Source organism: Perna viridis, chromosome 6 (assembly GCF_037379345.1).
Source record: "Perna viridis isolate PV_CMFRI_1.1 ecotype Kerala chromosome 6, ASM3737934v1, whole genome shotgun sequence".
Classification (NCBI taxonomy): Eukaryota; Metazoa; Mollusca; class Bivalvia; order Mytilida; family Mytilidae; genus Perna; species Perna viridis.
The window spans coordinates 41,128,094-41,141,121 of record NC_142450.1 but is presented as its reverse complement, the minus strand read 5'-3'; the positions used below and the strand labels follow the sequence as shown (position 1 = coordinate 41,141,121).

At 32.3% G+C, this 13,028-nt stretch overlaps 2 protein-coding genes across 2 annotated transcripts in view; both read left to right on the top strand.

Annotated features, from left to right (window-relative positions):
* Window positions 1-455: 455 nt before the first annotated feature.
* The window catches only part of LOC148614983 (uncharacterized), an 83,813-nt gene continuing 71,240 nt past the window's right edge, over window positions 456-13,028 (top strand). The window contains exon 1 of the mRNA XM_088590482.1: window positions 456-584. Within this exon, the coding sequence (XP_088446608.1) occupies window positions 479-584 (106 nt within the window). The 5' untranslated portion in view covers window positions 456-478. The remainder of the gene's footprint in view (window positions 585-13,028) is intronic.
* LOC148614985 (uncharacterized) lies at window positions 5,896-11,538 on the top strand. Its single transcript, XM_088586255.1, has 4 exons — window positions 5,896-6,280; window positions 9,438-9,626; window positions 10,356-10,452; window positions 10,770-11,538. Exons 1-4 carry the CDS (start codon window positions 5,896-5,898, stop codon window positions 11,209-11,211), a joined length of 1,113 nt encoding a protein of 370 aa, XP_088442381.1. The 3' UTR covers window positions 11,212-11,538.

Genomic DNA, 13,028 nt, shown 5'->3' with positions numbered 1-13,028 from the left:
AAGCCATTGTCATTGGATAACGTTTTTTTTATTTTTAAGCTGATTTAAGTTTGTCAAGTTGTAATAAAAAATATAAGTATTTTGCCATATTCTAAATCTGTATAAGAAATAGATCCTTGCCTATTCACGATATAATTGGGCCAGTAATAAGTCACTTGAAATCTAAACAAGAGAGAAGGAAGAATTCAATGGAAATGTCAAGTTGTGCTCTTAAGATTAATGCTTTGTCAAATTCTTGATACTGCATCTGTATCAGAAAAATATGCATCTCTATCTAAAACATAAATTGAGCCAGTAATAAGTAATTTAAAACTACAACAAGAGCGAAGGGGATAGACATGTCTTTCAAATTATACATATAAACAAATGCTTAAAAAGAATTATATCTATCCATACACATTTAGTTAGATTACGCTGAACAGTAGGAACTATAAGGAAGTTTTGAATTTCCGAAAGGATATAAAAAGTATGTTTTTAAATGATATGTGTAAAATTAACAAATGTGGTCATTACTTCCTTGATGAATATGGTGTTGAAATTTCGTTTAATTGTGTCACTTCTTGTAAAGTGTTTCTTATTATCCGGTAAGATATTATTAAATAAGTACATAAATGAAATAAATGCATATATGTGCACATAAATCTTCATCCACTTAAATAAAAATGAAAGATACCTGAAGTAGAGTAATATAAATCAAAAGATAATTCGGATCGTAAGGCCTTCTCAAATTTACAAATTTACTGTTTTTCTACGCTTACATACTAGGTCAGTATATTTTACTGCAATGAATAAAAGTTAAAATTGATCTGTAATATGTTGACGTTTTGAGTTGCTAGCTTTTACAAAAACAGTGTGTGCATACGCATTAAATTACACGTGTCTTTCACTGAATAATGTATTTTAAATATTCGTTTCATACAAAACACAATAAATGAAATAAAAGAATGTATATACATAAGTTTTGAAAACACTTGAACTTCAAAATGATTGTAATCATCTTAATGAGATACACAAATGTTATTGTGAAGGTTCAATGTCATTGAAGGTACAACGTTACTGCCTGAGCCATGCCCATCCGACGTTGACGAAAATAGAGGTATAGTACTGATAAGTATCATTTGTTTTGAAATTTATAACGTCGATATCTACATATGAGTTTGTAAAGACAAAAACAAGTTACTCTTATTGGTTCAAACATGGTCATGTGGTATTCCATTAAAGTGCGTTAAAACGTCAGAAGGGCATTTTCATGGTCCAACATCCTGATAAAACAGTTGCGATCACTTCTAACTTCTCTTCGATCCTGTCAGGATTCGCTGTCATAGAACAGTTCTAAACTGTCAGAAACTGTTCTGACACGCGACACACCTTGTCATGGTCTGTCAGGGCTTTAGACAAGCTCTGTCATAATCTGGCATGGATCCTGACACCCTCCTGTCAGGAACTGTTCTAGGTAGAACAGATACTTGGATTAGAAGAGTTTCTGACAGATTCTGAGAGTCAATTTAGCTCGTGAATATTTCTCTGACTTTACAGTTCATATACGTGATTCCGAAAAAGGCTTAGCACCCGAATCCCGATTCGTACGACCGAACGGAAGCATCGCCTTATTTAAACTTGATTTTTTTTAAATTTTTTATCCGACTTTTATGACACTTTTGTCATTAATTTTAGGCCTTTATGGAAATTAAAATTGCTGGCACTCATACATATATTATAATATTGAAAAATTTAGCATTTCAGTCATAGATTTTAGACCCACATGGAAATTAAAAGTTTGCGCACTCATACATTTTGCAAGAACATGACATTTTTAAAGAATTTTGACTCATTGACAAAATTAGCATTTTAGTCGTTAATTTTTAGACCCTCATAGAAATTGAAAGTGTGCGCACTCATACATTGTTCAAGAATATGACATTTTTAAAGAATTTTTATAAAGAAATAAATGTGTCACAGCCGAATGTAGGAAAAAAAGTAACAGGAAAAAAGTCACAAGAAAAAGTCACAGGAAAAAAATAGGAAAAAAAGTCACAATATATATTTTGTTAGGAATAATGGTCACATATATAGGGAAAAAAATTTAATTTTGTTTTTTAACATCTTTATCATACATGTATTTAGGATTAATTTGTTATACAGATATATAAAATGTCATTTTACGGATAAGTATTTTTTTTGGTAAATATAATTTAAATGCCTTCATATATATTTTGTTTATACTGTAGTTAATTCTTCCTGGATAGAGACCCAGTTGTTTACTTAGTACATGTATTTAATTTATAAATGACTCAGAAACCCTCATGATTGAAATTGAAAGGGATGGTTTATAAAAAGAAGCCACTTGCTTGCTATTGTCATAAATGTCTATACACAGACATACTTTATTAATTGTATAGTCATATATATTGTGACTTTTTTTCCTGTCACTTTTTTACTTGAGACTTTTTTTCCGTTTACCGTCACAGCCACCCACATGATAGTTATATTGAAACATTAAGCATTTCAGTCATTAAGTTTTGACCCTCATGGAAATTAAAAGTGTGGGCACTCACACATATAATGTAATATGATATTTTGGAAGAATTTTGTCAGAAATATATGTGTCACAGTCACCCACATGATAGATATATTGAAACATTAAGCATTTCAGTCATTAAGTTTTGACCCTCATGGAAATTAAAAGTGTGTGCACTCATACATTTTGCAGGAATATGACATTTTTAAAGGATTTTGACTCAAATTAACGTGCAAAAGCCACTATAAGTTAGTTATATTGACAAAATTAGCATTTTAGTCATTAGTTTTTAGACCCTCATAGAAATTGAAAGTGTTCGCACTCCTACATTTATCAAGAATATGACATTTTTAAAGAATTTTGACTTAAATAAATGTGTCACAGCTACCCATATGATAGTTAAGTTGACAAAATAAGCATTTTAGTCATTGATTTTTGCCCCTAATAGAAATTAAAAGTGTGGGCACTCATACATATAATGTAATATGATATTTTGGAAGAATCTTATCAGAAATATATGTGTCACAGTCACCCACGTGATAGTTATATTGAAAAAAAATAAGTATTTTAGTTTAAGACCATTGTAAAAAATAAAACTGCTGGCACTCATACATTTTAGCAGAATTTTTAGAATTTTTACTTGAATACATGTGTCACAGTCGCTAGTATGAAACTAACATTTTTAATTTCTACATTTTCTACATACAAGACCATGCATGTAGGTAAATTGGAAGTGTTAGTGTTCATACTCATATTTGTTGCTAAAAGTGGCATTTTGAAGAATTTTAATCGAAACATTTAGGTATCAGTCATCCATTTAATGCTTAAATTATCAATTTTAACATTTTAGAACGATTTGTGACCCTTATTTATTGAAAATAGGTTTCTCTCAAAAATTACATTGTCAATCTTGAACTTCGTGAGAACTACCAAACATCTGAAAGTTATCGGTTACCGCTTTTACTCTTAGAACAGAAACATAGACCTTTAATTTTATCATTAAATAATTTAATTTAATTAATATCACCGGTATATGGCAGAAGGTAAAAAAAAATATACATGTAAACATAGATAATTTTTGACGATGAGTGACTGGACCGTGATCGACAGCAATCGAATGATTGTGGGGTGATGATCACAACAAGTTTTCTATATATAATTGGAAATTCAATGTAAATTTTGAAATCAAGATTTGTTCCTTATCGGCTTGGCTAATTTACATTAATCACACAGTTTCATTTATTAATCGCGAACTTCCTGTTCTAAATTACGTCACACAGAATCGAAAGATTTAGTGTCAGGAATTGTCCAGTGGTATGACAGTATAGAACAGCTTTTCGTATTTTCTCTGTCACGACCCAGGACAGTTTCTGTCAGGATCTGTCAGAGAATAGGGCAAAATGTGTCATAGTCCAAGACAGCCTCAGACAGACCCTGACAGGATCTGTCAGGATTTCTGTTCTATCTGCTGTCTGCTTTTCTATCCCTGAGGTTAATATAATAATGTTTCTTTTGGTAGCAAAGAAAACTCTGTCAAAGCATAACTGAATTGTATTCGCAATGCTAACTCGTAAAATTTCCAGAAGTCCATCTTGTATGATTAGGAACAGACATCTGTTGAAAATGTTGTTTTGTGGTCAGCAGCAGTGCCCAGTGGTGTGAGGTTTTACTCGTCGTTCAAGAAGACCCATGGGTAACTTTGAGCTGACATTGTTCATCCTTCTGGTGTTGTTCTTGCTTTGACATAGTCACCATATCTGTTCTCGTTATATCTTAACAACAAAACAACATACATATTTTTTTTCTAAATACATGAATATTGACTCCCAAGCTACAAAATTTATGTAACCCCTATTTTCATATTAGCAATTCTTTCTTTAAGGATATTTAAGTCTTGAATCTTTCCTTTGCATTAATTTTCGGTCAAAACATCAATGCTAGTGCGCCTAACTATTGCAAATGACCTTACCAATATAGTTCATGTATAGTTTTATGACTTTAATTGCTGTACATTTTGTTGCGTTTGTAATTGTCTGTATTCTGTGAGCGCTAGGAATTTTAAAATTAATTTATCTTTCAACACTTGTTCTTCTGGATTGCTAATTGGGAACTAGTCAAAACCAAGAAGCATCCATGCATTTCAAATAATAAAATGAAAGTAGATGATCAAAATTTAACACATCTTAACAGATATAATATGGATACACTTACCCAGTGTATAGTTCATTTTATTCTACTCTTTTGTACATTTCAAATTGTTTTCTCTGTACAGACAAAAACAACTATCAATCTTTATTTTTCCCGCTTGTTTTCTTCAGAATATTAGTATGATAGTATTCATTCAATTTATGTGGTAACAAATAAGGAGATTTTAAGTTAGTGATGAAAACGTTTTGGTAAATTATTGATCAATGCCAATTTTTACCTAAACTCAATTAGTATCTTTTACGACCAACAGGGCATTATTATAGGGCTATTATAGATAAGACAAATTTCAAGCTGACCGAATTTTTACAGAAGGGATTATTCACCCTAAAACATGTCACAGTATTTTCAGCTTTACCATGGACTGTTCACCTATTGGTATAATGTTATATTCATAATATAGATAATGATGGCAGATATGTCTTTTTTTTTAAGATTAACGATAATTTGGTTGATACGATGTTGTATGCAAATACTCTTGGATTTTATTGAATAGTTTTAAATATATCCATTTGTCACAAATGACTCACATTAAACGTTATTACACTTGTCATGCTAGTAAAACAACAATAATGTTTAGTTAATTGATTACTTTTTAAGGTATAGTAGTTTTCATAATGGCCCTGTGATATGTCCTTTGTCCGTAATAATGATATATGATGTCTGAAATGGCGGCATTCGGCGGTGCCTCATGCATTTAAATGGCATCCTATGCCGTTGTTATAGACATGACACATACAACAGTGCCATTAGGAAATCACCCATTCATAAAAAAGACATGTAATAAACGACTGTTATATTCACAGAAGCCAATAAATGGCATCCACAATAAAACATTTTAACATAACGATATTATTGTGTATTTTAAATATCAAATAAATATATTCTCGCGTGGATTCATTATTCCTTTATTATGTATCCGTGACATACATGTTAACTCTAACACTTTCCTTAGTTTATAGATGATTTATTAATAATCAACAAGCCTTATTATAGATTTGAAACAAAATTATTTTATATAAACTTACAACTACTACGTGCTCTAAAATGTGCATGAAATAAAAAAGAAATCCTAAAATAAGTGATTCAGTTATGAAAAAAGACGAACTGAAACCAATCGATAATTTGTTTCATAGACAATATATCTTTTATTTTTGATACCAGTTGCAACAATGTGTACCAACAAGTCGGAAGAGGAGAATGCAACTGACGGGTCAATAAATGTTGACAGTGTTGCGCTACGAATATCTGAACAGCACAGTGATTGTGTTTGTAATATAACTGTTAAGTATCAGGTTTCTGGTCCTACCGTATTCTATCTTAAAAGTTATAATAACCTTACAACGTTAGATCCTACAAATGTGAGTTGTGGTTTAGAGATAGATGTGGAAAACGTAACGTATTCAGAGAGTGTAGTAGAAACGCTAGATCCTATCACGTGTTTGACTGGGAATAACAATCGTTCATTTACAGCTCCAGATAAACAAACATTCAAATTGACATTGAGGAAAACAAATGAGACAGTCATGTATGGATATTGTTTACAGATATACAGAGGTGAGTTGTGGAATCGAAGACATGAAATCATTAAAAACCAACCAATAAGGTACAGCTTTTGAATTGCTTAAACTTCCCAATGACATTATATACATGTACCACCACCCCGCCCCCACATTGACCATAACTTTTTCCCCATTCCTCTTATCCATAGGAACGTGACCATTCCCAAAGAATCTTTGTTTTTTGTCATGTTGTTTGATTATCAATTTGAATTGAAGAGTCAAATTTCATTCAGAAAAACCATTGTTGAGATGAACTGGGTATAATTTGTTGACAAATACCTATATTTAAACTGGTTACCCTATTTTCCCATTAAAAATCTCCAGTTCCACCTACGAAATCCTTACTCCCATGAAAGTAATGCATGTTTATCATAAAATGATCCGCAAATTGAGCAACATTTACAATGATAAGCCCATAAACTCCCGGAAAATCGATCACAAATATATTAATTCTTGAAAAAAGTAAATGTAAATGGGAGAAATTAAAGTGGAAAAAATCCAAATGGAAAAAAGAACATATACATTGAGAAGGAAAAGGGAAAACATGTAAAAAGAGAAGAGTAGCACGAACGCCACCAAAAATTGCAGATGAAATCGGGTGTTCAAGACGATGCATACATTGACTAATACAATAGACAAAGAAAACATTGGAATTTAAGTCAACTTACGGTGACTGTACAGTCGTACTAAAGGGCTGTTTGCATTTCAAAATACCCACTTATCTTGATATGTTACCCTACTTACTTATATGGAACTATAGCGTAAAAAAACGATGGAACGTGTAAAGTATTGATGGAAAGGCAGAAACCTACCGCGACGAGAACAATAAAAGTCGTGCTCTCGTTTATTTGGGTTGGAAAAGTGAATCGTGTTGTCTATTGCCTTTGATAATGACCTCAAAGATTACTTTAAGGGACAAAAAGATAAAATTTTCATTTCAAATAAAGAATATAGTTTACAAACAATAAACTATCAAGAAAAACTATTTGAAATAATAATAAGACAGAGCCAATATTATTTATTGAAATGATTTCGAATAGGGGTATGTTCTATTTAAAATCGATCACACCTTGTTTTTGATTAAACAAAAATCAGGAAAAATACACAAGTCTCTACCCGCTTGCAAAAAATTTCGGATTTTTTTTCTAGTTGTAATAATCATACAAAAAAAATGTTTTAGTGAGTGTTGACATCGAAGGCTTGCACACATGACATACACTTACATATGTTTACATGTTTACCTAATATCGTCAATCAAGGTGACATGTTTTTGTGCATCGGCTATGTTAACATGCTCGATTTCGTTATAAATCGAAAGTGACTTACTTACTACAGTCTTGTTTCCTACGCTAGGTAAAAAAATACTTTTACTAAAAATACATGTGTCATGAAATAATAAATTGATACAAGTACAGCTACAAAATGTACCTATAGATGCCACGAAAATAAAAGCTATCAAATTGCTTATGGAACAACAAATACAATGTTAAATAACTGGAAAAAACTATAATCAATGACCACTAACTTGATACCGCCATATCCCTATTTGATAATCTGCACCTTTTGACCCAGATTGTAATTGGGATCAAAATCATAAATAGGAGATATTGTGAAAGTTTTATTAAATACCAACAAGCGGTGTAGGAGGAGTAACGGATAAGAGATTTCCCGTGTAATGTAAGGAAGGACTGATGGGCATCCGCCTCCACTTTACTAGTATACACTCTACAATTATGACATAGAAGTCATAAGGAAAAACTACTACTACTAGTCAGTCTGAAAGCTTTAATAAAAAAAGAACACTTGTTGCACTGTATGTCTTATATTTTAGAAGTACTTATAAGCTGGAAATGATCATTTTCTATTGCCGGTCATATCTGTTTATCAACAATAGCTGCGTGTCACAAGTTTCTATCACTAATACAGATACCTCTAGAAAAATTCTTCTCTGGGTATACATGTAAAGCCCAGTCATTGATAGAAGCAAGTGCCTCTACCATGCGGAGGTAGTTTACGAAAAGAAATGATAGTTCAAAATAAAACAATTTTATTCAATAAATAGGTACAAACAATAATGAAGTTAGGTCACCTATACATGTACAATACATGTACGTTCTACAATAACACATTTGACCCTCTTTGTTTACATTCATACGTAAACAATTATGTAGGTGTGCTTGGTCTTCAAATAACATCGTAAGTTTCAATTAATATCTTCTACGCGCAATATCTGAGGAAAATGATTTTAATACAATCGGAAATAAAAACACTTACCATAAAATACCAATGCATGGTCCAATTTTAAACCATGAAATATTACAGCACCATACTTTAAAAACAAAACTAGAAATTTGTAAAACTTATCCATCGAATTTCAAACCTGTCAGGCAATTGGCATGACCTACACTTGTCATTCCTGTCCATCAAAGATATATAAGTTATATGTTATCCAATCAGTATCAGTTATCATTGCGCAAAATATACACATCACGAATTTCGTAATTACATTAATAATTTGATTTGGATTAAAGAGACTTTAAAGAAGTATTGTTTTTCCATTTTTTTTTGTGTTATCTATCTGAAAATAAAAACTAAATACATATTTAATCAATCTCTAATAAGGAAGACTAGTCAATTTGTATGCAAGAGTTATCAAGGGAACCAAGGTTATAGCGGTAATCAAAAGAATGTAATCCAGGGACAAAGACCAGACATGGAAAACAGACATACAAAACAAAGAACATAAAGTAACTAAAATCATACATACAAAGTAAAAAAAGTAAGTGAGCAACTCGGACTCAACTAAAAACTGGGAGCATGGACCAGGTGCATCGGTAGGGTAAGCGTCCTCTGCTTTTCTAGAAACACCCGCCGAGTTGCTCATAAAAAGTCAAGTCCGGGGTAGACAAACGAGGGAAGGAAAAGTATGACCCGTTTCATGGTGCTGATGAATAAACCATAACGATTCACGAGTTCATGATAACGAACATAAAACTTCTGTTATGATGACTTCAATCTTATAGCAACATATGTAACTGTTAGTATCCTATATAATTTGAATATTTGTGAGACAATACTTTTATTCATTCACATTTTTTTTAGATTCCAATTTAACAACGCCAGCAACTTTAGGAATCCAATGTTTTGACCCTAAACTCGTCACGTCGACAATAGAAACAACAAAAAAAATTTTTCTTCTAATCGACAGCACAGCACTGAATCTACAAGAATTAAGACTACCGGATATGTACCAAACGGCGTGCAGACTGACGACACATCGACATCTCTTAAAATAGAATCCACTAGTTTGTCAGACCAAACAATTTTGGAAACACAAACAGGTATGAAACCTTATTACCCTGTAACACACCGCGTTCGAAGCCAACACACCCATTGGACTCTTTTATTTACACCATCCGACAAAAGTATTGCCGTTATTAACCCTGTGGGTGTAGTAAAGATTCATTTTGATCTTTTGGCATAGAGTTTGATACAGTTTTGTAAACGAAACGAAATAAAAACATTGTAGTTACCGGTTCATTAGATACATTTCTGTTGAAAAAGGGTGCCCACAGCAGGGCAGCAAAGTAAATAATTATTAATTATATCATTAACAAACCTTTCGTAACGCACAAGTTAAATAAATGTACAAAACTCACGGGCTAATCATGAAGCAGTTGTTATTTTTGTTTGGTAAATGGCCCTTCTCTATAACACTTGTACGGTATAAACTATAGCTTACTGTAAATGTAATACACTGGTTGTTCCTAATTTAAAGATTAATGTCATCATTTTAATTGATAGCTATTCAAAGTAAAAAGACAATGTCAAAAAATCACACAGGTGATTACTAGTAAATAAGTAGGACTAATTGCTATAATGTAGGACGAATTTCCACCTAGAAAACTATTTAAATTAGTACGTAGCCTATCCAGATTGGTTCTAAAATTAGAACAACTCTTATTCAAGTTGCTGTTACGGTAATAGAAAATCTGTCGTCTGTTTTGTCATAGATGTTTATTTAATTTACAGTGACATAATATGTATTATTTTTTAAAATTCGGACTCAGCTCCCGAGGGACGACTGAAGCTGTACACTGTAGCAGGGTCAAGTGCCGGAGGTTGTCTTATTATAATTTCCGCTTTAGGGTTTGTAGTTTGTAAGTGGTAAGTACCATTATACATTTCATATCCCTTTGTACATATATGGCATAGCACATAAATAAACAAAAAGGTCCTATATATGTGATTGTAATTAGTGATATAGGAAACAAATTATTGAACCACCAATCTGTTAGTTAACACAAGTCATAATATGACATTGTCGATAAATGCTTTTGAAGTAAAGAAACCAAGATTTTGAAGACAAAATACATTATATTATGCATGTTGCCATTTACGGACTTCAATGAATATATACTGATTTTTTTTTTATAATTGTGATCATGTTTGCATATTTTTAAATTATTAATAATGCTTTACAGCCGATGGAAAAAATCAAACCATAACGGGCGCGCACAGAATAAGCACCCAGCGGATGAAAGTGAAGATAATGACTCGTATGGATTAACAGACAATGTGCTTTACGTTTCATCAGATGTTCAAGAAACTTGTATAGGAAATTATAGTACTGTCGAATTGGAGACTAGGTCAATGGAAAATAACCAATTGGGGTTTGGATCAACATGTATTAACAGTGTTAGCCAAAAGGAAGAAGACAATGTAGTCTTGTCTGAAGCGAAGAAATTTAAACCCGCATTAAAACCAAAACCATCAAATAGCGAAGCAACTATTGGCAAAGGAGACGAGACCAACGCACTAGAATACGCAGTGGTGAATAAAAAACCTATATTACAAGTTGATCATGTGACTCCTGCATGTTCAAGTAATGAGTATGCCGTAGTTAATAAGACATGGAAAACATAGTTTCAAAAGAACAAAACTATTTACCTTTTACTTGTCAAATTTATACACCAATTCTGTTTGAGCTACTTGCTTCTGCATATTGATTGTATAAATCTTAATTGTATAGTCATGCTCTTTAAATCGGACACGTATATTTAAGAGTCTCATGGTCGAAAGCGGTTGCATTTATTTATTTGTTTTATTCTTTATCTATGTTTTAAGCGTATATTATATTCAATTAAAGCAAAATCGATGAAAGCGACTACTTGTATTGTGCAATCACATGTTGTTATATGACCTATGCTTCTATGTAAAAATAACCTGCTAATAAAACCATTATTAGATCGTGACTTTGGTCGTCCTTAGCAGGTCACTTAAGACAGGTTTAACTGTACATTTGGAGATGCAATTGTACCAAGAAATACTTTGCTTTCTTCTAAATAAATATCCATTGGTACGATAATTGTGAAACAGAACCGATAAGAGATGTAATGACTTTGTGACACAACATATGGCTCCATTTCTGAAGTAATTCTAAAAAAAGGCTACCATATAAAACTGTACATTTGTTTTATTATATAATCAAACCTTCAGATAAACTGTTTCTTGTTAAACTTTACAGTTTTGTGTTATTATTGATGAATTGCCTGTGATTGTTTATTGATTGACCAGAAAATCCTTATTTCAAACTTGTTATTGAAATGTATGAACTTTGCAAATAACTTTAAAACGTAGTGATTATGTGATTATTAAAGTCCCTATCAAGTATTCAATCATTTTAGCAAATAAATGCAGTCAAATTGTGTGTAAAAAATACTTAACCTTGATTTTAATACTGATAGAAGCACATCAAATATCCAATGTAATGATAATTAATTAACCAGTGTATTCCTTATTTTTACAAATTCTTTTATAAAATGTTTTCTCTACTTGGGAGAAGATACGTGCCATAAGTATCCACCTAATAAGCTCTCCATCAAGACTGTAGAAGGTATGTTGTCAAATTCAGTGCCTTCTAGCGTCCAGTGTAACCCGCCGGACATATTAACTAAATACCACTTAATTCCACTAAACCGTATAGTTTGTTAAGTATTCTTATACAAGCTTCAATGCAATTGAATCCATATTAACCAAAGTATTGCCTTCACTGATCAAACCCTTCAAAATTAAGGGGTTACACAGGTTTGTAAGCTAAGTTGAAAGAGAAGCACATGTCTACAATTTTTAACTATATTTCGCTGTAAATCAATACTGTAGAGCTAGGCAATAAATCTATCATTTCCGCAGAGGAAGAAGTCCCTAAAGGCGGTAAAGGAGACCCTTCGTCTCCATCTGTTTTCTTTTGGAAGGGAAAAAACAATTTGGCTGGATTGCGCTACTGCTTAACGGAAATTAAGACAATATTGGAGAAACGGAACTCAAGTTGTCTCCTTTTCCTTTTTCCTTTTTCAACATTCGAATACAAAATTGGAAATTATCACATGGAACATCTCAAAAGTGATTTTCACAAATGATATATTTTAAAGTTCTAACAAACCACTAAGCATCTTTTGAGAAACGATTGTGAGAGGGGTTTCATGTGGGACCAAGGGTTTATTTCAACATTCATTTCCTTTTTCAACATTCATTCCCCTATTCGCCGTTTCAGGTCGCATAGACTCGGGAATAGTCGCAATCGACTCGGGAGGGATAAGATATCTCATTTCAACATTCAGTTCTGTATTCGCCGTTTAAGGTCGCACAGAGTAGTGAATGGTTACTATCTATTCGGGAGGTGTCAGAGATCTCATTTCAACATTCATTTCCTTTTTCAACATTCACTTCCTTATTCTCCATTT

What these genes read in the sequence shown, in the direction of transcription:
- LOC148614985 (XM_088586255.1), top strand. Translation starts at nt 5,896, where the DNA reads ATGTGTACCAACAAGTCGGAAGAGGAGAATGCAACTGACGGGTCAATA. An exon ending in TTGTTTACAGATATACAGAG is followed by an intron (nt 6,281 to 9,437) that starts GTGAGTTGTGGA and finishes TGTTTTGACCCT; the next exon opens with AAACTCGTCACGTCGACAAT. An exon ending in GGGTTTGTAGTTTGTAAGTG is followed by an intron (nt 10,453 to 10,769) that starts GTAAGTACCATT and finishes AATGCTTTACAG; the next exon opens with CCGATGGAAAAAATCAAACC.